Source organism: Rhinolophus hipposideros (assembly GCF_964194185.1).
Source record: "Rhinolophus hipposideros genome assembly, chromosome: 18".
Taxonomy (NCBI): Eukaryota; Metazoa; Chordata; class Mammalia; order Chiroptera; family Rhinolophidae; genus Rhinolophus; species Rhinolophus hipposideros.
In genome coordinates, this window is record NC_138064.1 from 46,650,910 (window position 1) to 46,678,375 (window position 27,466).

At 37.3% G+C, this 27,466-nt stretch overlaps 2 protein-coding genes across 2 annotated transcripts in view; one reads left to right on the forward strand and one right to left on the reverse strand.

Annotated features, from left to right (window-relative positions):
• FAM185A (family with sequence similarity 185 member A) overlaps positions 1–7,217 on the forward strand; it is a 112,061-nt gene extending 104,844 nt beyond the window's left edge. The window contains exon 9 of the mRNA XM_081079555.1: positions 7,055–7,217. Coding sequence (XP_080935681.1) covers positions 7,055–7,180 — 126 coding nt within the window. The 3' untranslated portion in view covers positions 7,181–7,217. The remainder of the gene's footprint in view (positions 1–7,054) is intronic.
• The window catches only part of FBXL13 (F-box and leucine rich repeat protein 13), a 201,019-nt gene that overhangs the window by 41,657 nt on the left and 131,896 nt on the right, over positions 1–27,466 (reverse strand). Inside the window, exons 13-17 of the mRNA XM_081079549.1 lie at positions 12,055–12,153; positions 11,418–11,535; positions 11,158–11,320; positions 6,069–6,185; positions 5,180–5,306 (exon numbers count right to left, since the gene is read on the reverse strand). Of these exons, the coding sequence (XP_080935675.1) occupies positions 5,180–5,306; positions 6,069–6,185; positions 11,158–11,320; positions 11,418–11,535; positions 12,055–12,153 (624 nt within the window). The remainder of the gene's footprint in view (positions 1–5,179; positions 5,307–6,068; positions 6,186–11,157; positions 11,321–11,417; positions 11,536–12,054; positions 12,154–27,466) is intronic.

The window sequence follows — 27,466 nt, forward strand, 5'->3', positions numbered from 1 at the left end:
TCCCCCTGGTCTCCTTGCCTCCAGTCTTCCTCCCCTCCAATCTATCTTCCAGAGAACACCCAAATAATCTAAAATGGGAGGCTGACCATGACTGTGATTCCCCTACTAAGTACATCATCCACTGCTTCAAGCCCAAGCTCCTGGCATAGCATGAAATTCCCTCAGTGACATCTCCTTTCATAGCACATTCTAATAGTACTAAGCTACATAAAGCTTCTCAAACAAACACGCATTTGCATGCTTCTGTGTTGGGCAGGCTGAGTTAAGTTATCCTTTCCTCTGCTTCCTCTATCATCACACCTGCTGCACCATATTTAAATTACTCATACTCTTCCAAACTGGGCTGCAGAGAACAGGTCTTTTTCACATTTGGTAACCCTAGAGCTCAGCATTTTTTTTTAAATTCAACATATATCTATCAAGTGTCTATTATCCACCAAAAGAGCAGTGAACAAAACGGTCTCAGTCTTCATGGATCTCTCATTCCAATGAGGGAACTCCAGGAGATTTCCTACATAATAGGCATTCAAGATCTAGTATTCATAGTGAAAGATTTTGAAAATCAGGCAAATGAAAGTCATCTTAAACCACTGTCTAAGCACACCGTCTGGAACATTGCTCTGACTCATTTTTCCTTTAAACAACAAATATGGCGGTGACTAAGGCAACATAAGCAACAGATTGAACTGCCCTAATTGTGGATCCTGTGGTCTTCAGTAAATGATAATTCTCCTAACTGGTGGAAAACATTTTTCCATATAAATGGAGATATAACCTCATCTTCAAACAATCCTCTGGGGTAGGAAGGGAATGATTGACATCCCATTTAATTAGACATTAAGAAAAACTATAGAAGATTAAAGACTTTCAAAGATACTTTAAGATACCATCACATTAGCAATCTATTTTCCTCATTCATAAACCTTATCCTATTTGTAGTAGGAAAGGGAAATTGATGTATTTCATCTTTCCCTAAAATGTGCTTATTAGACAACTTATTAAACAAATTTGTGCATGGATGATGCATTAGTCAGTATTTTCTACAAAGAAATGACTGAGGACAATAAAATTATTATAAGTGCATACAGTTTGAAATAACTGTGTTCTCCTCTTTGCTTCGCCCCCTTAAATTAACTCTCTCAAACATCTTTCTAGATTTCTAAATATCTGCATTTTTGCCTTTGCTAAATAACTGCCTTATGAGTTTCCCAGATTTTCAGAATGCAATGCCCCTTTACCTTCAGCAAACCTAAAAATCTTTTGTTCTCTGAGGAGTGAATTTCAATGATTTCCCTGCTTATTTCCTGAGCTCTCGCTCTCTATATATAAAGCTATCTTGCAGGTAACTCAAATTAAGCATGGCCATTTTTCCAACCTGCAGCAAATCTGCTCCTCCCACTGTGGAAGGGACACCACCATTTACACAGATTCTTAAACCAAAAATCTGGCAGCATCCTTAATTCCCTCTTTCTTTACCCCCATAATCAGCCTATCTCTATCTCCTGTTGATTTTTCCTCCTAAAAGTCTCTCAAATCTGCTGACTTTGTTCTAGCCATCTCCCTGGCTCTAGCCCTAATGTAGATCCTCATAACTTTTCACCTGGATTTCTGCTTTACAATAGGTCACTCTTTCATCTATTATTCCCATTTCTGTCCAGCAGAGAGAGTGATATTTTTAAAATGTCAGTCTGACCACATCTAATTGACAGTACTTAATGTCCTTTCATTGCCAAAAGTCAGAGAACAAATTCCTCAGTGTGGAGTCTGGGCCCCCCATGACTTGACCCCGCCTACCTCTCACCACTGTCCTCACGATTAAACCATACCCAAACGTGCAGATTTCTGTGATGCCACCATACTTTTAAACCTCTGTGTCTGTCTGTTCAGGCTCTTTCTTTGGTTCAACCCATACCCATTCTCCTTCTCTTGGAAAAGGTCAGGACTTCCCTGATTCTCTGAGCCAGGTTAAGTCTCCGTTCTCTTTGTTTCCCACACCCATCACACTTTGTAACCACTTGCCCCGTGCTTGTCTTCCACTAGAATGTAAGTGCTATAAAGAGGGGCCATGTCTGTTTTGCTCATTCTAGTGTCCCCAGCACTGAGCACAGGTAATCAAAATAAACATTTGTTAACTAAATGAGTATTGTGATTCTAATTGAAAACTCACTATTAAAAAGAATTGCGAGTGAGCATAATTATTAGAAAACAGAGGAAACTTGTTTTTTTCAAAATGTACAACTTCTCTCAGTTGATCTCTGGTGGATATCTGTAAAATTCCAGAGTTTAAATCCTGAATGTTAAGTCTGTAGTCAAATTTGCACTTTATCAGACATATAATCCAGGGTTGGTGTTCAGCTGCTCAAGTTGACATCTGGGTGACTCATTTAAATTTGACTGTTTGAGGTTAGCTTCCACAGCTGTGGTAGCACTGAATTGTCAGTCATTTGCCTTTTAGATCAGAGTTTAAGTGATTTGGAGGAAGAAAAAACCTTCAGAAGACTTATTTTTCAGGCTTTTAGTAGCAGAAAACAACTAACTAGCACTCTTCCCCATAGATATCTATTTACAACTCTTTCATATTATGTATGTTCTTTATAAGAAAATTAATACAGTGAATGGGAATTGAGGCTATATTTCTAAGTTTTTAACTTGTTCTCAGTAGATGCAATTTTAATATATGTTCTTTAAAAATAAAAACCGTTTTCCCCAAAAGCTAAAAACTAAGATAGAATATTTAAACCTCACTGCCTTTTTTCAACAAATGTTCACCAGACACTGCGGGCTTATGATCAGTGCTGTGGTGGAATTATATTTTGATGTATTTTATAATGTGCAGTGATCCTCTACTTCTTGTACCCTGTGACGCTTCAGACAGCAGCTGGGCATTTTACTTGCATGTGTCAGGGAAGGGTTGTTACAAAAGAAGACAGGAGAAAAAAATACTTTCTCTTTAAGCTTTGAAGGTCTTCAAGCTTCAAATCCTAAACTCTGAAAGGCTTGGGACATAACATTTTTAAAAACCATGTAATCAGTTGGAACATTTTTTCCACTCCTAGGTTAGAGTCTGTGCCAAGAGAAAAGAAGAGGAGCAAAGAAGAGAGGTGGGGAGAGGAACAGAGGGGGAAGAAGAAGAGATGGGAGGAGGAGAGAAAGGGAAAGGAAAGGAAGAGAGAGAGGAAAAACAGAAGGGATAGGAGAGTCCGAGGGAAGCAAAAGAAGGAGATGCTGGGAGTCCCTCCTCCAGGACACTGTTCTGGCCCTTCTGGGAACCTCCCTACTTAGCTGGAGAGAAAGTTGGAGCCTCCTGATAGGTTTGGGGATCTAAGTAAATAGGAATTGATCCCATCTTTCCCTGACAGGGTTGTGTAAAGCTAGGCCTCAGAGTTTTCCTGTGCTCTTATTATCTCAGCTAAGATCTAATGGGGAAAACAGAAACAACTCTCTTTAAAACTGAGGAAATTTAATTGTGACAGGGAATTAACTATGTAGGTGGTAAAGCAACTGAGAAGCCAAAGGCGTAATGACACAATCAGGAGATTAGCAGTAGCAAGAAGCCACAACTAACCCTATGCTGGAAGGACCGTGAAAAAGATGGTGTTATTACAACCCAGGGGCCAAGGTCACCCAGAGAAGCTGGAGCCATAGCTGGCATGAAGGAAATGCAGCTGCTGCTGATGATTCAAAGGACGGTGGAAGGATATCCTGGCCTCTTCCTTCTTCAGTGCCTCCAGTTGTTCACAAATGCCTCCCAAGCACCAAATCCAGCTGGAATCTCGCTGACATACATGCGTCAGCCACTCTGTAGCAGAGTGAGAGAAAGGCGAAGCACGGGTCTGAGGGCAAATGTACCCAGATGTGAAAGCAGGAAAATGTCTTCAGGAGATGTCTAGGACTAAGGATCTAAGGTGGCCTCAGAGAGTCCCCGTGCCTCAGCATGACTCAGAGGAGCCCAGAGCAGGGCACATGTGACAAAGAAGGGCTGAGTCGGCTCAGTCGGGCTCAGTCGAAGGGGTCTTGATGCCAGGACAAGGAAAACACATCAGAGATCTACCTGGGCAGGAAACCAAAGACTCAATGGGCCCTCAGAGATCTCAGTGGATTCTAGCTCAGATAGAAAATAACATTGAGAAGATAAGACTTGACTTCATCATAGTGAATTAGCTACATATAACTGCCCCCGACCACACTCTCATATCATACTTATATGATACTCCAAGGAAGGAAGGAGGAGACCACTTCGCAGAATGGAGGCTAAATCTAAATTTACTAGAAAAGAACCTACACCAATGTACAGACATAGTCCTTCATCTAAAAAAAGCCCACTGAATGGTGTGGAAGGATGGACACATAACCGAAATGTCAATAATGCTGTGAGAAACAGGCCATGTTAAAGGGCACAGGGACTGAAGAGGCACAGAGGTACTTGCCTGTAAGGTAAGTCTTTTCAGAGAAGGCCTCACAGACAGGTGATAGTTGCCGATTTTAAGGGATGAATAGGGATTTAGTAAGCAAATGGGGAAGAGAGCCTCACCTCTGTTGTCTTCTTATGTGCCTTCTGACGCACTGATTTTCAAGAGAAGCCCATTAAAGTCTTTCAGAAACATGGCAGATCTTTCTGGGTTTATCTTCACTTTGACTAGCAAATGCAGTAGTGCTGGAGTGATATGATGGGGTGGCCTGAGTTTCAACTCTAATGAGTAGCATCAGCAGCTCGCAGGAAATGAGGACCTTAAAATGTATCCTTTTGTAGATTTAATGAGGCCATTTCTACACTTTACTTACTCCAAAGACTGAGATCTCAACACACTCATGTAGTCTCATAGAATGTGCAATCCACAAGAAAAATATACTTAAGGCCTCTAAAATATATTATTTCCACATTGACCAAACTTCTATTATGAAACAAATTTCAGATCTGCCATCTAACACTCCAATCTGCAGGGACTTTCCTCGTAATACTGTATTTTGCCATTTTTTAAAACAGAGAAATAAAACCTTTGATTTACAAATGACCTCCTCTATCACTATTCCAGAAACAGTACTCCTAAACTTGTCTTTTATAATCTAATAATTTAAGAAATAAAAATAGTTGTTGTTCTCTCCATTGTTTACAAAATGGAAAATGATTATATTACAGAAAACAGTAAAAGTTATTGAACTGTTTTGAACATTTTTTTACCTCATTCGAGACGTCTGTTCCCGAGAGATCTACTGACACCAAGGAAACGATGTTTACAATATATGTAATTCCTAAGTTAGTCAAATTTTCACAGTTTCGCAAACTCAAGTAGTTTAAATTAGGGCAGCTGAAAGAAAGCAGCATGAAAAATTAATTTTAGCTTTTAATCACACTGTCAGTAGCAATTTCTTCACATAAAAACTGTCTGGGAAAGCAAATGGTATTGAAGCAAGATTTTCCTTTTCTCAACATAAAAGTAAGCTTAAAAGTGGAAAATAATTTGTCATTACAAAGTTGCACGAAAGGGAGGTGGATTATTACAGAAGACATTCTTTCTGTGATTTTGTTTCATATTGTAATTTCTAATAAGAAAAAAGATTATCACATACATGCAAAAAAACTATCACATAAGTACCACAATGAACAACCACTAAAAGTGCAAGGTTACGTTTCTCACTTATCTCTTACAAGTTTGCTACAGGAATTGGGCTTGATCCTTAGTGTACGCAAAACCTCTGACAAGTAAGAAGAATCAAGAATAAACCCACCAACTAGAACATTCCTTGGAAATGCTGGAGTAAAGGTTTAAATAGAGATAATAGTCTTGAAAGTACAGAGAAGTCACTGATGCCTAGATATTCATAACTTCATGAATGACTCCATTTCAAACTTTCTCTAAGGTGAAAGTAATAAACATCTCAAATATAATCAAAAGAGTAGTTTAATCTCTGCCTTCAATGTCTTTTATTTGGTTTTGCTGAGTATTGGACCAGCTTCTGGGCATCCCTGATGTTTTCCAAATGGCTTTGAAGGTCTGTCTCTGATCTCTCCTGTCAGCAAATATACAATTACTAATGATATTATGTAAAATATTGTTGTTTTATCATACCGCTCTGAGAGTTTCACAATAGAGGCATCACCCAGGATACAGTTACTTAAGTTTAGCTCTCTTATCTTTGTGCTCACAGGACCATCAAGAAATTGCTTTAATCCCATATCACCAATTCTGTAAGAAAGAGTAAAAATAGCTTTACATATGATTTGATATATAAGTATATAGAATACTATTTAAATAATAGTTACTACACCTAATATATTCCAAAATAGCAAGATAATATCTTTATATTGGTATTGTTTTTCAACATTTTAAAACCAAATTTGATTATATGGCTTTTAGTTTAATAAAGAAAAGTATAAATGATAGTAATGGGAGAAGTATTAATAAAAATACTATATCCTTGTTCATTTATTCATTTAATTAGGTGGCATAATTATTATAATTATTAAGAAGACAAAGGGTCCTTAAGGTCTCTTTCTCTTGGATTAAAAATTCTTCAAGTTAAGGAGTCCCTGATGAAATCAGCAAAAGAAAGAGACCAAAACTTAGTAGAGCAAAAACCAAGACTAACAGTCAAATTACTGCCAGAATATTGGAAGAATTTCCGCTAAATTCATGGTCAATTTAGTTGGATTGAAATCCTAATATGGATTCTTTCCTTCTGAAGCAGAGAAAACCTGAAAGAAGACCTTGACCTCATTCTTCCCACACTCTGTCCCTAATAAGAGACAACCTGTGTGCCAGTGCCATGCGCACCCCAATGGTGTAGGTCCCGCTTTATAAATGGTTCGAGATCTGTTTGGCCCATCAGTTCCTTGTCTTCTATTGGGACCTTTATTTCTCCTTCCATTGGGAGACCACCAATTCCTTATAAAAAAGCATTTTGGGAAAATTAAAGCAGGACTGGAGGTTGCATATTGCATCCTAAGAAAGGCGGCTTTCATACACAACAACCCTGTGGGTGGGTGTACATATGGGAAGAGGTTGGGAGCAGTATGTGCTGATTGCTGACATCTTTTATCCCTCCATTTGATCAGATTTGCAAAGAACTGAGCATTAGATGCAGGCAGACGATGATCCTGTTCAGTTGGATGTGCCATAGTAAGTGGATACCTGCTGTGCCCAGCTCACTCTCCATCATTGTGTACAGAGAAATGGTGTAATAATGTAGTGATATAAAAATATATATGTGCGTATGTTAAACAAAAATCAAGACTGGACGTGGATTTCCTCTGCAACAGGAATACCAAATATATATTTATTTATTTGGTATATAAATGGTTTATGTACCAATTTATTTGTTATATAAATAAATAATATTTATGTATTACATATAATAAAAATATAAACCAAAATAATATAACTATCAACTATAAGTATGTTTTCTATTACAGAAAAGAAATCCAAGACCATAATTTTAGTCATGAATTTTTATGCAACGTATAATATAGCATAAATACAAAATAAAGCAAAAATAATTAGAAATTCAAAACGAACATAATTAAAATACAATTTTGTAATAGACTCAGCTTTTAACAAACAAAACAGGGACATAAAAATTTGAATAATATAATTAATGTAATTTAAGTTCCATGGAATACTTAAAAATATTAACATGATAAACAACACAACCATCATTTCCCCACCACTCTTACCCCTAAATAAAAAACTCTCAGTTCCAAAAGACAGAAATTGTGCAGGCCATAACCTTGTACCATGATGTCATAAAACTAATAACAAAAGGATAATTAGACATAAAGATGTAATAGAAATTGGAATACATCTTTGATAAATAATTCTTCGATGAAGAGAAAATCAGATAAGTCTATAAAACTATACACTTTTCCAAAATTAATTTATATGTTTAACAAATTTTCAATTAATATCTCAATAGAAGTTTTCTAAAATTTGACAAAATTATTCTTAAGTTAATTCAGAAGAATAAACTGGCAAAATTACCTAACTTAAAAGAAGATTATCAATAAGGAGAGTGTTATTCTATTAGATATTAAAATATATTATAAAGCTATAATAATAATAACAATAAACACTTGTTGAGTGCTTATTATGTGCCAGACACTATTCTAAGCGCATCAGATTAGCTATGTGCTCCTCATAATCCTGAGTATATACTCTTATTTTCCCCATTTGACAGAAAAATACCGTGCAAGATTAGATAGAAGACAGATAAATGAGCAGAACGCAAAAGATAGCCTGAAAACACACACACACACACACACACACACACTCACACATACTCACATATGTGTGTTTATGTGTGTCTGTATGTATATATGTATATACAAAATCTGTGTTACAATCCAGAAGGAGCCAAAAGTCAATAGAAAAAGATTATTGAGGTAATGGTCCAAATTAATTGATTAATGCAGTAGCCTGAAACCTGGCTGTGCATCAAAAGCATTTATATTGTGTTTTTTTAAAAAGTGCACAAGCTGGGGTTCCATCCCTAAATATTCAGATTCAATAGCTTTGGGGTAGGGCTTGGATATATGTAGTTTTGAGTTCCTAAGGTGATTCTGATGCCCTGGAGTTTTTACTTTTAAATCATATATGTATTTTTTATTATTTTTATCTTTATTAAATTTGTTGGGGTGACATTGGTTAGTAAAATTATACAGGTTTCAAGTGGATAGTTCTACTGCATTGCATGTTCACCCAGTTCTCCTTCTATCATCATATATTTGACCCCCTTTACCCTCATCTACCACACCCCCTCTCCCCTTATTCTCTGATAACCACTAACTGTTGTCCGTGTCTGTGATTTTTTGTTTGTTTGTCTTGTTTGTTTGTTGCCTTCAGTTTTATATGCCACATATGAGTGATGTCATATGGTTTTTGGCTTTTTCTGTCTGACTTATCTCACGTAGCATGATAATCTCAAGATCCATCCATGTTGTCACAAGTGGCAATATTTCATCTTGTCTTATGACAGAATAGTATTCCATTGTACATATGTACCACATCTTCTTTATCCAATTATCTATCATATACGTATTTTTAACTTATCTTTTTTTAACCGATCCCTAATTTAATTACATTGTAGTGAGAGACTATAGTTTGTTGACACCAATAATTTGAAAGTTGTGGGAACCTGCTTTAAATCTTTATACATAGTCCATTTTTTAAAGGATGATGTGTGGTTGAGAAAATTATATGCTTTGACTCTCAAACTCAATGATTTAGGTTTATCTCTTATAGATGAATTTTTGAACTCTAATCTGAAACTCTGATACTATACCTTCTCTGTCTTTTTACCCTGTTATACTCTTTCATATTTTTCATTTTGTTTTTCACTCTGCTGTCATAGAAGTAGTTATCTTCCCGTGCTGCACTTCTCAGTGAGTGCTAATCTGCTGATTAGCAATCCATTTAGTTTCTTTATTTCAATAACCTTATTATATTTTTTATTTTTAGAAGTTAGTTTTTTCAAATAAATCTAATCATTTTATATTTTGTTGCCTGCTCTTATTTCTGACTCCATTATCGATTTCTTGAAACATATCATCCACAGTTAATTAATATTCTATAACTGATCATTCTAATAGCTGAGTATTTGAAGGTTAAATTTGTTTCTCTGTTTCTCATGACTTTCTTATGATGACTCATATTTTTATACATTTGACAGTCTTCAATTGTGAGCACCTATTTAGTTGATCTTAATCCTGAAGACCTAAACATAAGGTAACTTCCTCCAGGGAAGCTTTGAGCTAACTTCTTTCAGAAGCCTGGGTGCTACCTACCTGGGTCCCCCTTGAAGAGGTCCAGCCTTGCAGAAATCCCAGGTTCCACTTCCCTATTTTTAGACTTGTTCAAAACTGATTGTCTCAATGGCAATGTTGAAATGAACATTTACCCTCAGAGCAACCCTACCTTTTATGTTTGCTTGCTATTCACTATTCATCTCAGAGAGTCTGTTCATTGAGAGGGTGGTACAGAATCAGGATATTGGATATTAAATATCTTACTCTTTATGGGCTAAACAGTGTATTGAAAATATATTTTATCAAGGATTTAAATTGTGGCAAAAAGTCCTTTGAAATGTTTTGTCAACTATACTGCCAGAAGTAAAAAAACTTCCATTTATTTTAAAATTCATTAACCTACAGAAGCCTGACTGAGATATAACAATGAAATTCAATTTTATTTCACATATTAATATAGATAAGATTAGCTGTTTTACACACACACATTGTGCTTGTATCATAACGTTAGTTTGCTCATGAACTTGCAGTCAGGATGTTAGCTGGGGCTTTAAGTCATGTGAAGGCTTGACCGAGGCTGGAGGGCCTGCTTCCAAGCTCACTCACATGTTCCTTGCTGGCTGTTGACTGGAGGCCTCATTTCCTAACCCATGGTTTTCCCGTTTCAAATCCTATGTTCCTCTCCCTCCCTGACTCATGGTGCCTCCCCTCTTAATAATAGGGAAAATGGGTTAAGATGTTGTGTAGCTTAGCTTATTATTCTGACTCATCTTACGTTTTCCCAAATATTACCCAACTTCACTGCGGATCAAATGCTATTTTGTCATCATCTGACCTATAATATTATAAGAAATTTACATAGGCAACAAGCCGAGATATCTATTGGGGAAAAGGTTTCAGTAAGAATTTGATCCTTGCCCACCTAAGAAAACCAGAATAGAAAGAAGCCCAATAGTAATCCAGCTGAAGGGTTTCAGTAAGAACTCACCATATGTCCATCTGTCAGCAAATTCACACAGAGGAGAAATCTAAGCAGTGCTCATGAGGAAACCCTTCAGTAAGACTGGTTCCTCATAAGCAAGTTGGAAAGTCCATTTGGGAAAAGACCTGTTAAGTGAACTAGCTGTGAGAACACTCACTAAGAAAGTTAGCTCATAAGTGTTTCTGTGAATTCATTTATTCTTAGAAGGGTCCATGATTCCACATATCCTGAGCTTTCTCTGACAATCTCCCTACACCCCAATATAACCAGTCTGGGTTAGGTGCCCCTCCTCTGAGTTACCACAGAACTCTACACTAAACTCCACTTGGACTCATGACTTTCGTGTTTACTCTGCTAACCAATGAACTCCTTAAGGAGGCCTGAAACATTCCAGATATTCAGCAGTTCTTGAATATATGACTGAATGACTCATTACCTTACACAATTTGCCAAATTCAACACAGTAAGTTTCTTCAAAGGTGAGAGCGACTTGAGGCTATCATCTGTTATTTCCTTGCAGTTCACCATGTAAATGTGACTAATATTTGGACAACACTTGTCTATAAATTTGAAGCATGCATCAGTAATTCTTTTATTTCCTGTTAAAAAAAACACAGAAGAAAAGATAAGTACTATATTTGAATTGCCACAAGAGTAAAAGTTAATGCCGAATCTCACATTTTTAATATCACAGACCTTCAAATCGGATTTTTCTGAGGTCACAAGCAGAAAGAACTTTGAAAGCAGAGTCGGAGATGTGTGGTGCACCAATGAAAACCACTGATGTAATAAGAGGACATTTTTCAACTAAAGCCTTTAGAAGAAAAAAGATGATTAAATTAACCACAGTACAAGTATAGCAAAGTAATGATGTCATTTTTTCTCTCAATATTTTCAGGAATGGACACATTAACTATTAAATTTTCTTAATTTCAAAGAAACTGGGACATTTTTCAATATATTTTAGTGTACTTCCATTAGAGTAATGCAGAGGAATCAAAATTAAATCATGTTACAAAAATATGGGAAAATATGAAAAAATGGAATGCTGAAAAAAAATCACTACATTTAGGAGCTTGACATGTAGAACTAAACTTTATGCTTAGGCTACAATATCACTGAAACAAAAATATTCTAACTGTGAAACAAAGTTTCTTAGGGTATTTAAGGGTTCAAATGTGTCTGTGTGTGTGTATACATTTTTAAATCACTTTTTTTCCGTAAAAAAACAACTGAAATGAAAAGTCTGTTCATATTTTTCAATAATTTAAGCCACTAGAAAATGTGCCCATCTAATGGGACTGAGAAAGAAATGTCCTTTCCAACCACCTACTTTTACACAGTTGTCCGTCAGAGTTGGCATGTCATTGATGGTCAGATGCATAATTCCAGTGCAGCTGTCGGCAATGTTCCTGAAGCCTTGGACTGAAATCTGAATTATACAGAATAGGTGAAAATGATGGGAGGACACATTAGTATGAAATCTAATAAAACTGTACAATAGTAATAACCAAAGGTATGTCATGATTTTACTACTGTTTTAAAATTAAAACCATAAAATATGGTAGACATAAGAGGGAAACAACCTAGTCTTGATTTCTTTCTTTATTATCTAATTTTTATGTGAATATATTGTGAATTGATTACCACAATAAGTCTAGTTAAGATATTTATTTTTTTGAGGTAAAATTCACATACCATAAAATTAATCACTTAAATAAGCCATTCAACCATTAATAATTTTGTGAACCACAACCTCCAACTAGTACCAAAACATTATTCCAAAAGGAAACCCTATGCCTGTTACAAAGTTGCTCCCCATATTTGCCTTCTCCCAGCGCCTGATAATCACTGTGTTCTGTCTCTATGGATTTACCTATTCTAAATATTTTCTGTAAGTGAAATTATACAATATGTCAACTTTTGTGTCCAATTTCTTTCACATAGCATAATGTTTTTGAGGTTCATCCATAGTGCAGTATGTCTCGGTACCTTATTTGTTACTTACGGCTGAATAATATGCTATTGTATGGATGTACCACATTTTGCGTTTTCATGTATCTGTGGATGGATATTTGGGTTGTTTCCATCTTTTGGGTGATTTGAATAGTGCTGCTATGGGTATGTGTGTACATTTATTTGTTTGAGTACCAGTTTTGAATTCTTTTGGATATATGTCTAGGAGTGGAATTGCTGGGTCATATGATAATTCTGTGTTTAACTTTTTCAGGAACCGTCAAAATGTTTTCTTACAGTGGCTGCACAGTTTTACATTCCCACCAGCAAACTATCAGGGTTCAAATTTCTCCGCATCTTTGTCAACGGAGAAAGAAATGGAGAAAGAAAAATTTCCCATATTTTTCTTTTCTTTTTTTAAAATTTTCTGGTGTGTTTGAAGTAGTATCTGATTTTGATTTGTGTCTCCCTAATGACTGATGATATTGAGCATCTTTTCCTGTGCTTATTAGTCATTTGTAAATCTTGTCTATTTAAGTCATTTGCCTATTTTTAAATTGGGTTGTCTTTTTGTTGTTAAGTTGTAAGTGTTCCTTACGTATTCCGGATACTAGACCGTAGGTATATGGTTTGCAAATATTTTTCCCATTCTTGAGCTTGTCTTTTCTCTTCTTAAATAGTGTTTTTTGATATATGAAGTTTTAAATTTTGATGAGGTTTAATTTATCTATGTTTTTCTTTTGTTGTTCATGCTTTTGATGTCATATTTAAGAATCCATTGCGAAATCCAAGATCATGAAGATTTACCCCCAGTGTTGTTTTGTAAGTTTTATCACTTTAGCTCTTATATTTAGGTCACTGGTTCATCTTGAGTTATATTTGTATATGGTGTGAAATAGGGGTCCAACATCTTTTTTTTTGTATGCAGATATCCAGCACCAATTATTGATGAAAGTATTCTTTTCCCTCCTGAATGGTCATGGCACCCTTGTCAAAAATCAATTGGCCATAAAATATAGATTGATTTCTGGACTCTAAATTCTATTTCATTGATCTGTATGTTTATCCTTGTGTCAGTACCACACTGTTTCGATTGCGGTAGCTTTGTAGTACTGATTTATTTCTTTCAACTATCATTATCCTTAATATGGATAGCAGCAGTGGTGGAAAGTGTCAAAATAATGGCTGATTGAAAGATCAAATATATTTGCCTATGATTAATTACCCTAAAATAACTTGTTATTTAGGCTCCATTTCCTATAACACATGGGTATAGATGGTGTTCAGATTCAGTAATGGGAAACTGAGCCTCTATCCTGGAACGAACAGCAGAGGGAACTTCCCTGCAGAGTCATCTTCACAATAGCATGACAGGGAGCATGAGGAACAGCAGCTACAATGGACCTCTTGAAAGGCCTTTGGAGACTCCATCTGTACCATGTCTCACTAAAGGTGTCTTCCAGCGTTCTGTCATTAGAGCCTCCACATATTTGAAAAGGACTGGCCAAAAGTTAGGGAACTGAGTGCCACATCCTCAGAATAACCAAAGCTAATCTCAAATGACCTTTCAATTAGGCCAGGTTATTGTTATACACTTACAGCTCTATGTATTATAACTATAATTAAATTAATTTTATGATTAGTTGTTGATCTAAGTTTCCTATACTTCAGCTCCCAGCAGGGTACTTACAGCATTAACTGAGTGGATAATGAAGTAATATTATTACATAGATAAATGAAAGAATGTACAATGAACTATGAGAAGCTTGTGTATCGGGTAGGCTCTGCTGCCCAGCAGAGCCTGACAATGTGGGCACCAAGTCAAAGGCCAGGGGAAGCCCGTGAAAGTAGGTGGCTAAGCCTGCAAGCTTGAGCTGCTGCAGAAACCACGCTCTCTGGTGGGAATATATTTGGTGCTATAATCTGAATGTTTGTGTCTCCCCGACATTCATATTTTGAAATCCTAAACCCATACGGTGATTTTATTAGGAAATGGGTCCTCTGGAAGGTAATTTTGGACTCCGCCCTCATGAATGGGACTAGTACCCTACAAAGGAGGCCCCAGAAAGCTCCCTCACCCCTTCCATCACCATGTAAGTTTACAGCAACAAGGCGCTGTCTGTGAACAAAGAAGTGGACCCTCACCAGATGCTGAACCTGCCAGAGCCGTGATCTTGGACTTCCCAGCCTCCAGACTGGGAGAAATAAATGTCTGTTGTTTATAATCTAACACAGTCTGTGGTATTTTGTTACAGCAGCCTGAATGAACCAATATACTTGGACAATTTTTTCTAAAGAGCTTTTGGGAAATATGTTTCTAAAGCCTGAACAATGTATCTATTTTGGCCCAGGAATTTCTTGACAAAATTATCCAAGGATATTATGCTTTACACGGAGATTTTATACATTTGGATGTTCCATAATATTGAAATTCCATAATATTGAAAAAAATTACACAAAACTAAAATTGCAACAATTAGAAATGGGTTAACTAAACTATGCCAGTTCCTATGATGGTATGAAATATAATTACTATGAATAATGTTTTAGGAGACTAATTGAGATCATGATAGAATTTAAAGGAAAAACGGTGGTTATTAAATCTGTGCTACACAAAAGGTGGTTCTGTAGACCAGCAGCAGGGGCGTTATTGGGAGGTTGTTAGAAATGCAGAATCTCATCCACCACCTATTGCCCTTGAACAAGATTCCCAGGTGATTGCCATGCACATCATAGTTTGAGAAGGGCTTATCCAGAGGAAATAAGTGAGCAAAAGAATGGAAAATGTATTAGTCAGGGTTTTCCAGAGAAATGGAACCAACATGGGGGTTGGGGGTAGAGAGAGAGAGATTCATTTTAAGGAATCAAGCCACATGACTGTGGTGGCTGGCAAGTCTGTAGAGCAGATGGCAGACTAGAAATTCAAGAAAGAGTTGATGCTGAATTCTTAAGTCTGAAATCTTGCAGGCTGAAATTTAGGCAGGGTTTCTATATTTCAGTCTCAAAGCAGAACTGCTCTTCTTTGGGAAACCTCAGTCTTTGTTCTTAAGGTCTTCGACTTATTGTATGAGGGTCACCACATTGGAAAGTAGTCTGTTTCACTCAAAGTCCACTGATTTAAATGTTTTTCACAGCAATATCTACACAGGTGCTTGACCAAACAACTGGACGCCATAGCCTAGCCAAGTTGACACATAAAATTAACCATCACAGTAGGAAGTATATAAAAATGTTAACAGTGATCATCCCTAAAGAGTGGATAGTTTCTGTGTTTTTCAAACTTACTACAACAACCATGTAGTATCGAAAAAAAGAAACAGAAAAAGGAATCTTTTGGGAAAAAGTGGCATAAGGAAGTCCTTAGGCGTTTTTGAACCATCTCCTGCTATGGAATTCTCCTTGCAGGGTAATATTAACTACAGGTTTTGGCAAGCTATGCATTTAGACCTTTTACTACAATTCCTGACTCTTCACTGTAGATATAAGTTGGACCCTCCTACTTAGAATGGTGTCTTTTCACCTTTGTTTTAAGACCTTGACAAATCAGCCTAGCTCACCAAGCCCTTGCCTGGTCCTCAGTACTGAGCCCTGTGTGGTGCACAATGGCAATCTAGAGATTTTAAAGTTGAGCCAGGTCTTCTAACAAAAGATCTAGATGTTTCTTTCACATAAAGAACACAGGAATGAGTCTCACTGGTAGCATCTAGGCACAGGTTTAACTGTGGGTATAGTACAGAATACAGGCATATCTCTGAGATATTGTGGGTTCAGTTCCAGACCACCACAATGAAGTGAATATTGCAATAAAGCAAATCACAAATTTTTGTTTCTCAGTGCATGTAAAAGTTGTTTTTACACTATACTGTACTCTATTAATTGTATAATACCATTATATCTAAAAAACAATGTACATACCTTAAGTAAAAAATGCATTATTACTAAAAAATGCTAACCATTATCTGAGTCTTGAGCAATGTATAATCTCTTTGCTGGTGGAGGGTCTTGCCTCAGTGTTGATGGCTGCTGACTGATCAGGTTAAAGTGGTTGAGGCAACTTCTTAAAATAAGATATCAATAAAGTTTGACTCATTGATTGACTCTCTTTCGCAAATAACTTCTCTGTAGCATCAATGCTGTTTTATAGCATTTTACCCACAGAACTTTTCAAAATTGGAGTCAATCCTCTCAACCCTGATTTATCAACTAAGTCTATGTGATATTCTAAATCCTTTGTTGTCATTTCAACAATCTTCACCAGGAGTAGATTCCATCTCAATAAACCAATTTCCTTGCTCATCCATAAAAAACAACTCATCTGTTAAAGTTTTTTATGAGATAGCAGCAATTCAGTCACATGTTCAAGGCTCCATTTCCAATTCCAGTTCTCTTGCCATTTCCACCTCATCTGCTGTTACTTTTTCCACTAAAGTCTTGACCCCTCAATGTTTTTAATAGGGGTTGAAAATCAATTCTTCCCATGAATCACAAATGTTCTTAATGGCACCTAGAATGGTGACTCCTTCCCAGAAAGTTTTCAATATACACTCTGCCCAGATCCATCAGAGGAATCACTGTGTGTGTCAGCTATAGCCTTACAAAGTGTATTTCTTAAATAATAACACTTGAAAGTCAAAATTACTCCTTAATCCATGGGCTGCAGAATGGATATTGTGTTAACAGGCATGAAAACATTAATCTCGTTGTACATATCCATCAGAGCTCATTGTCAATGAGCAGTAATATTGTGAAAGGAATCACTTTTTCTGAGCAGTCTCAACAGTGGGCTTAAAATACTCAATAAACCATGCTGTAAAAAGATGTGCTGTCATCCAGACTTTGTTGTTCCACTTATAAAGCATAAGCAAAGCAAATTTAGCATAATTCTCAAGAGCCCTAAGACTTTTGGAATGGTTAATAAGCATTGGCTTTAAAATCACCAGTTGCATTAGCCCTTAACGAGTGAGTCAGCCTATCCATTGAAGCTTTGGAGCCAGCTATTGACTTCTCCTCTCTATGAGTAGATATTAAAGTCCTAAATGGCATCTTCTTCCAATGTAAGGCTGTTTTGTCTACATTGAAAATCTGTTGCTTCATGTAGCCTCCTTCATTAACAATCTTAGCTAGACCTTCTGGATAACCTGATGCAGCTTCTACATCAGCACTTGCTGCTTCACAAGCACTTTTGTGTTATGGAGACGGCTTCTTTCCTTAAACCTCATGAACCAACCTCTGCTAGCTTCAAACTTGTCTTTTGCAGCTTCCTCACCTCTCTCAGCCTTCATAGAATTTAAAACAGGACCTTGCTCTGGAGTAGGCTTTGGTTTAAAGAAATGTGGCTGGTTTGATCTTCTATCCAGACCACTAAAACTTGCTCCACATTAGTAATAAGGCTGTTTTACATTTTATCATTTCTGTGTTCACTAGAGCAGCTCTTCTAATTTCCTTCAAGAACTTTTCCTTTGTATTCACTACTTGGGTAATTGTTTGGTGCAAGAGGACTAGCTTTCAGCCTATCTTGTTTCTGACATGCCTTCCTCACTAAGCTTAATCATTTCTAGCTTTTGATATAAAGTGACAGATGTTTGACTCTTCCTTTCTCTTGAAAGCTTAGAGGCATCATAAGGTTAGTCATTGGCCCAATTTCAATATTGTGTGTCTCAAGCTACAGGGAGACCCAAAGAGAGGGAGAGAGATGGGGGAATGGCCAGTGGAACACAGAACACACACATTTATCGATTAAGTTTGCCGTCTTGTATGGGTGTGATTCATGGCGCCTCCAAATAATTGCAATAGTAACATCCAAGATCGCTGATCACATATCACCATAGCAAATATAATAATAATAAAAAACTTTGAAATATTGTGAGAATTACCAAAATGTGACAGAGACACAAAATGAGCAAATGCTGTTGGAATAATGAGGCCCATAGACTTGCTTGATGCAGGGCTTCCACAAACGTTGAATTTGTAAAAACAAACAAACAAAAAAAACCCAATTATCTACAGAGTGCAATTAAAGTGAAGCACAATAAAATGAGGTAAGCTTGTACCAATCTCCCAGAGGTATAATGTCACTCTACAACTCAGAAGCCTCAGTCCAATTTCCACTTCAGAGTATTTGTGAGTCTCCCTAATATCCCACTCGGGCATCTACAGAAATATAGAAAAACATGAACTTTTACCACACTATCAAACACTAAAATTGACAGTTAACCCAATGCCAGAGTATGGGAATGGTATTCTTTATCTGCAGATTACAGAACTGGATTGAGAAAAACAGGTAGGTCAGGGTGTTGGATGCAGACCCTCTCACACACTCCCAGTTGGGAGTGGAAGCTGTGACAGCCTTCTGGAAAGCAAATAGGCAATAGGCATCAAATGCTTAAAAACTGTTTACACTTTCACCCGTAACTTCCCCACTATAAGTCTATCTTCGTTACTAACAGATGTTGAAAATTTTGTATGTGACAGGCATTGTTCTAAGGGCTTTCCATGTATGATGTCTCATTACATTCTCAAAGTATATTATTTCACAAGGAAATAAAGATTTGTATAGGCAATATATGATTGTAGGTTTTATTACAAAAAGAGTTGGAAACTGCTAAGATGTCTATTAAAATTAAGATTTCAAACTATATTTAATGACATAGAAAAATGCTTACAATATTGTATAAAAATCAGGATGTGATTTTGATCTTGTTTTAAAAAGAAGTATGTGTGTCACATACTAATAGACAGAAAACTAGAAAGACGTATTTCAAAACATTATTTGTTATCTTTGGATGCTAGGATTATTTTTATTTTCTTTTATATAATGTTTGTGTTTTTTTAATTTTATTTAATAAACATATAATTCTTTTGTAATCAGAAAAAAATAATAAAAAAGGAAATTCAGTTCTCTTCACATAGTAAGCTTTTAGCCACATACCTGGAAGAATCTAATGTCTGCTGGAAGTGGGCATGGGCTGAGGACTTCTGCTCCAGGACATGGTCTTTTTAATTTATTGAAAAGCCAAGCCACTGGGTGATACCTGGCCTAAAATTATCCTGTCTCCTGTTAGATGATTCCAAAGGCTTCCTGGTAAAGTTTAGGAAAATATGGAATCCCATTTTCCCCCCACTCCTTGATCATAGACTCAAAGAAAAAGTTGCTGCTCAGAAGACCCAGACTGTTCTATGAGAGACCAAGGTGAGCTCAAGGAGCCTGGGAGGGTGTATAACAGCAACCATTTAAGTGATACTTATTGTGTGCCAAGAACTCTTTAGGCAATTTTCATATACTGGCCTGTGTTTTTCTCAGAACCACCTTTTGGGTAAGTATATTATTGTCTCCTTTTTTACAGATAAGAAAAATGAGACCCAAAGCAGGTAAGTAACATGTCCAAGGTCACCTAGCTCATAAATAGTGATATGAATCCACGCAGTTTGGTTTCAGTGTGTATACTCTCAGTCACCCAACTACACTGCCTCTTAAGAAGATCAGTTTGCATTACTGTACATAGAAAGGAAGCAAAAGACCTTTCACCACTGGACTCCAGAAAAAGATCAGCTGCCTTGATCCTTTACTTTTTGATCCAAATGCTAATGCTACTATATTAGTCAGAGTTCTCCAGAGAAACAGAACCAATAGGAGAGGTAGATGATAGATAGATAGATAGATAGATAGATAGATAGATAGATAGATAGATAGATAGATAGATAAGGAATTGGCTCACACAACTCTAGAGGCCAGGAAGCTCCAAGACCTGCATTTGGTAATCTGGAGAGCTGACACTATTGTTCCAGTCTGAGTCTGAGTCTGAAGGCAGAAGACTGATATTCTAGCTTGAAGACAATCAAACAGAAAGAGTCAATTCTCCCTTAGGCTTTTTGTTCTATTCAGGCCTTCAACATATTGGATGAGGCCCACCCGTGCTGGGGAGGGCAATCTGATTTACTCAGTCTACCAATTTAAACGTTAATCTCATCCATAACACCCTCATAGACAAACACAGATGTTTAAGCAAATAACTGGCTACCCCATAGCCCATTCATGTTGACACATAAAATTAACCATCACAGCTATTTTGGAGACTTCGGACATTCATATTTCCTAAGATTCATGGTTGATGCTGTTCGCTCTTGCCCACTTTGCCTTAGCTGATCATCTGAGCTTACCTGGCCTCATTTTTATCCAGATCAGCATCTTTGAGACCACCCACCTTATCTGGTGCCACTAATTGCCCTGAACCAGACATAACTAAAAAGAAAGCCTTAAGATCTTATCACTGCTTCACATTGTCAAGTTAAAACAGAAACCCTCAAGCCCTTGAAGTTCCAATCCAAAATATTTAATTAAGGAACTTCTGTTTTGTAAATTACTAAATTTCAGCACCATTAGAGTTCTCACAGCGGAATGTGATTATACCGTATTATGAAAAGTCTCACACAGACAATAGTTTAGTGGTTACCAGAGGGTAAGGGGTTGGAGGGTGGGAGATGAGGGTAAGGGGGATCAAATATATGGTGATGGAAGGAGAACTGACTCTGGGTGGTGAACACACTATGGGATTTATAGATGATGTAATACAGAATTGTACACCTGAAATTATGTAATTTCACTAACAATTGTCACCCCAATAAATTTAAAAAAAAAGAAAAGTCTCAGCTCATAACTGACTCCTCACACATAATGACATGTTACAAAATGGCTGGAGGTGGGAATAGTAGAAAAAGCAGATTATTCTAAGGAGCCTGGATGTTTCCTACAGACTGAAGTAGCCTCCAGGAGATGAGGAAATGGAAGCTCAAGTCCCTTGATCGATTTTCCCAGATTACAAATAGATAGAGCAAGAACGCAGATGTTCAAACTCTTAATCCAATATTCCTTCTGATTAACATTCTTTAATAATAACATCCTGTTCAACTGACCCATTCCAGCTCCCAGAGTTTCTCAAACCTAGCTGCTCCAGCCAGAAAGACATCTCACTTCTCCAATACTCAGTGGACCTCTCTGCTCTTTCTCACCTTGTACTTCTCCCTGACTCTCATTTCATCTAATCAAGCCTCAACTATTCCTCAAGTTCCAATGACTCTAGCCCTATCCTGCTACTTTCCTTCTTTTTCTCTTACAAGTCTATAACTCTTTATTTTAGGCCATAACTCTTTTATATAATCTGTGCACGTCATATTTCCTTCAAAGAGATGACCTTATACCCTTTTTTTAGCTTCTTACTGTGGTGGACAAGTATTAGGAGCTGAATGAATTAAATTTAGGAGTAAGACAAATAAAGTCTGGGAAAGAGTACAGAATCTGGCTTCAGACAAGATTGAAAAGAACTCCAAGTTGAAGGTAAAATACAAGCAAAGGCAAAGCAGCAGGAGCACTGGGCTTGGATGAAGTGGCAAGATCACCCTTGGGATGAATGAGATAAGTTTAGTAGGTAAGGAGGAAGGGAAAGCTAATGGAAGACCCATAAGGCAAGAATGAGGTATTTTATATTATACTCCCGTGGATCCTTGAATAAATTTTCCATAAGTACTCCCAGAGAAAAGTCCAGAGGAAATTAATGAACATTGAAAATCTGGAGAACAGAGGAGGGAAGAATGCTGGGCTTGGAGTCAGCAGAGCTGGGTTTGAGTCTGACTCTGCCTCTTTCTCACTTGTAGCAAAAGGCAACTCAACTGATCTGGTGTTTAGTTATTTCATCCATAAAATAGGTATAGAATAAATATAATCATACCTATTTTAGGAGACTCTTGATAAACCAAAATAGGGTAATGTATATAAAAGTGGTTAATTAGCACGTCTGGCATAAATGTTGGGTGCCGGTTACTATTTTCCTGTTATTGTTCTTCCTGGCGCATTGTGCTCCCATGAAAAATGAAGATTCGAGAACTAGAAGTAGAGGGCCTTGAAAGATCATTATATACATCCTTCACATTGCAAACATAAAGAAATGGTATCAGAGAACTTGTGTGATTTGAGAACAGTTTCTGATCTATTCCTCACTGTGTGTGCCCAATGCTAGACATAGAGTCGAACACAGAAGGGGTGCTCCATAAGGGTTTTTTAATTAAATGTATTGGGGTGACATTGGTTAATAAAATTATATAGGATTGCAGTGTACAATTCTATAATGCATCTTCTATATATCGCATTGTGTGTTCACCACCCAGTGTCAAATCTCCTTCCATTTCCATATATTTGACCACGTTTGCCCTTTTCTATCACCACCCTCTGGTAACCACTGAACTTTTGTCTGTGTCTATGAGTTTTTATTTGTTTCTTTGTTTGTCTTGTTTATTTCTTGCTTTCAGTTTTACATCCTACATAAGAGTGAACTCACATAGTTCTCGACTCTTTCTGTCTGGCTTATTTCTCTTAGCATGATAATCTCAAGATCCATCCATGCTGTTGCAAATGGCAATATTTCCTATTTTCTTATGGTTGAGTAATATTCCATTGTATATATACCATATCTTCTTTATCCAATCATCTATCGAAGGACACTTCAGTTGTTTCTATGCTTTGGCCACCATAACTGTTACATGATTGAATGAATGGTCTTGAGTCACACAGTCAGTGGCAAAATCAGGGCCCGAGGCCACCCCTCTCCATTACGACACATAATTCCAGCAATGGAAACAGTCATTTTTTACAAAACTTCTAAGTTCTTCCCCTATATCTGAGACCCGAGTCTCAGATAGACCTTAGCACTAGTATCTCCAATAATGGCTTCCTCTAAACAAACAAACAACTTTTTCTGTCTTGGAAACATGTTCATAACAAGACTTTCTGAACAAGGGAAAAAAAGTGATAGCAATAATCAGCCACAGCTGAGTGATTCCTTGCAATACAGCCAAAAACTTGGTGTTATCAACCAATAAGATTGTATCCAGAAAAGGGGGTCAGGGAGACCTCTGAGAAAGAGCTTTTTAGTTTTGTCCTGGCATAAAATGCTTAGTTCTCTACACAGTTTATTTTAAGATATCCAAAAAGATGCTTAGCTAATATTTTATGACTCAAATATTCCTGCCAGAATCTTCTAGGCCAACCAACAATTAGTTATCCTTTCTCTTCACTGAAATAATGGGACATAAGCCTGAAATGAAAAATTCCTCTCTCAGGGAAAAAGCAAAATATTTTATCATGTTGAAATACCAGGTCTTGCCACAGCTGGTATCTTTGCATTTTCTGTGTAGGATTCTTACAAAACTTGGATCTGGTCTCTCTTTGTTTAGTTGTAAGGTGATTTTTAGTCTACAATTTTGACACCAACTGGAGCCCTGCCACTCTGCTCTTTGCTGGTTAAGCTTTCATTGGTTAGGAAGTTGGGGAAATTTTCCGCACCAGTGGTGCCCGGTCTCAAGTCCTAGCAGACAGCTACTGCTGCTGATGGGGGCTGAGGAGCTCTGGCGATCGGAGGAAAATTCTCTCCAGCTGCATCTAGGTGGGTCTCAGCCTATCAGCATGACAGGACAGAACTGTCAGCGAAGAAGTGAGTGAGCCACACGAAATGAAGACCAAAGTGTTGAGCACCAACGACCAGCTCAGATCCCTCTTTGCCTCTCGCAGGTCGTAAAAAGAAGGAAGGGGCTTACCTCAGGAAGGATAACAGCTTACCAAGCTCCCACTTTCTACTCCTTCTTTACAACATTGTCTATGAGTCAGTTGGCTCAGCAACACAGAAAAGAGATATATATATATATGGCCAGACCTTCTACAACAGTTAGAAACATCCATCTTAGGTAGACATGGCCCAAGTTGTGTTCCTGTACCATTTCCAGCAGTTTCTCTCATTCTAACAGCACTGTAACCAGTGACTAATGGGTAATGAGATGACTTTAGTCATGTACATGTATCTATCCTTCACAGCCTCTTGGTGACCTCAGAGAAGCCTGGCTTAGCAAGGAGAATGAACTGTTGGAGAGAAGCAAATATTTCTCCCTAAAAATTATGGAACATTCTGTTTTATTACATTCAAGTGTGCCACAAGCATCTTCAATAGCTTGGGTCTGTGCTAAGAGGGCTTGACAGGATTTTAAATATCGTGTCCTCTGTGGCAACAGGAAGAGAGGCCTAGTTATTATCCCTTTTGAGGTCCTGCCAATCTCTCTCTTTGGATGACCTTGTACTTTCCAGTCTGTGTATTCTTCATGGCCAGCCACTGCTCCGTGTTCACTAATGCATGTCCCCCAGGCAGTCCTCCCTGATCACTTTTCCTCTTACACCTCAGAGCACCAAAGACCAAAGCCCTCACTTTGCATTTTGCACCTTCTGCCTTGTGTAATAACTACCACTGCACACATCTAATATCCGACAGCATCTTGACCAGCGTGTCCTTTACAGTACAGCACAGAGCATGAAGGCAACAAAGATTTCTTAATAGACCGAGAAGGTGTTGAATACATTGTTTGTGGAATGTAAACGAGAACGAGTAGTATGGTAATTTGCTAAAGATTGCCATATTTATCTAAAAACATTGGACAGCTAACCATGAAAAAAAGTTTCATTTTCCAATGTGAGTGAGGAACTGGAACACAAGATTAGTGAAGCTTCCAGATGCCAGGGAGACAAGCCTGCATGCCAGCTCTGTGTGCCCTCATGGCACAGTGACTCAGCTGCCATCTGCAGAAGTAAGCTGACCCTTTTCTACATTTTATCTTTCTTGTCTAGAGTACACTATCGTGTTCTTTTCCTCACCCAGTGGCCAAATTATTCAGTTTGCTCTGCATTGTAATGGAGCTTTACCTCCTTTTTAAATAAGAGAATCACAACCATAATACTTCCTTCTTACATCACAAGATCCACAGAGCTACTTGATTTCTCTAGTGAGCTAGATGGTGACTTTCTAGCTGCAGTTCTAACCACAGGCTTCACCCAGGTCTACAGACCTACGTAGAATTTTGTGAAAAGTTCATGCAATTCCTTGTGTAAGTCGCTTCCTAAGGCAGGAAACAGAGAAGAAACTAAAATAAGTATGGTTTTCCAGAAAACATTACAAATTTTTTCAGGAGTGGGAAACATGATCTTAGTCCCCCGAGACTTATCATTTTGTCATCTGATTCTTCAAGATCTAAAAATTCTTACCAGATGTTTCATATTTTTACTACTTAATGCAATAAACATCCCTTATATATTTTGCCTACAAAGGGATTACATTAAACTATGGATGCTGAACAATAATAGGTGTTTGTTATATATCTTTACTTTTTATTTTCAACATGGCTAGCATAAAATTATATTCAAACAAATACTTACAAAAACCATTTAAATTTATATGAGTCCTACCTACAAGCAATAGAAGAAGATTTTCATGAATTCTTCTATTTTTTTTCCCAACACAGGTTGAAGTGTGATTCAGAAAGGACACAAGGCATTCCTTTAACAGGGAAACTGAGGCACAAGAACTGACCCAGAGAAGCAGAAATTGCACTGTGATTTTTCTGACTCATGATGTGTTTCCACTAGAACTCCTCCTTATTGATGACACTTAAGAGCAGGTATATTTTTTCCAACTAGACCATGCAACAATAATTTTTCTTCTTTTTTACTATATGCAGTATGTAGCACTTCACAGTTTTAGAAATGATAGTCTGGTGGTTAAGAGCCTGGTCTTCAAAATGAGGTGAATCAAGGTTCCAATCTTGGCCCAGGCATTTTCTGTATGACCTTCGGCAAGTTACTTACCCTGTCTTAGCAGCTTTTCAGCGGTGTGTGGAGCCAGCTAACACTAGCTTGCGAGAGCAGACTGTTACATTTTTAGGAACTCTGCAAGCCAGTCATGAAATACCGACAGTTTAAACATTATATCACATAAACTTAAAATTAAATAAATTAAAGGTAGTGAGTACTCAAACTCATCATTGTAATTATTTTATTACATGTTGCCATTATCTACAGTCTTGAGGATATTTATGTTTACTGCATGTGTATGGTGAACATAGTACATAGGGGTGTACTACTGCACACATTTTCCCAACTCCCTGCTCAGTGACCTCTCATTGGTAGCTTCAAAGAGGCTACGGTGAGAGTATTTACACCGTGGAAATCAGCAACCACTGCAAATTAGGGCTTTCCTTTCTTCCAGCTAGTTGCTATATGTCTACCAGCAGCACATCATTGTTCAGTTTCCACATCTCTAAAATGGGAATAATGATATCTACCCCATGGTTGTTTGTAAAGATTAAATGAGGTAACAAATATAAAGCCCTTAACACCTAGTATGTAGTCAATACGCAACAAATGATGAAATTATTCTTACCATTCACTAAAATATAGAATAAAGGAAAATGGAATCAAATGAAATAAAAGTGAATTATAATTTTGAATTTAACTGTTACCAATTCATCTTGGGACATGATCAGCTTATTTACAACTGGATTAGCTGGTCACACAATTCTAACTGTTCTAATTACCCCTTATTGATAAACTGTTCAATCTGTACCTCCACTCCCAACTCTGCTGCAAGAACCAGACTTCCACTTCAAGTAGTTCTTGTCTTTGACAGCCAGCTTTATCAAAGGAACTTCAAATTCAGCCTTTCCAAAATAAAATTCACTTTTCTTTTCCTCCAATCTTGCTCCTTCTTCAATTATCTTGGTTAGTCATCATATAGAAGCACAAATCCTAAAGCTGAAAAAGATCTGAGATCATCTGGCCCAAGCTAGCCATTCTATAGATGAGGGAACTGAGGCAGGAAAACCAGGTCAGTGTCCACTGACGCACACGTGGTTAGTGGCATGGCAAGGACTAGATTCCAGGTCTTGTAATTTGACTGTGGATCTCCTATCACCATATACTGCCT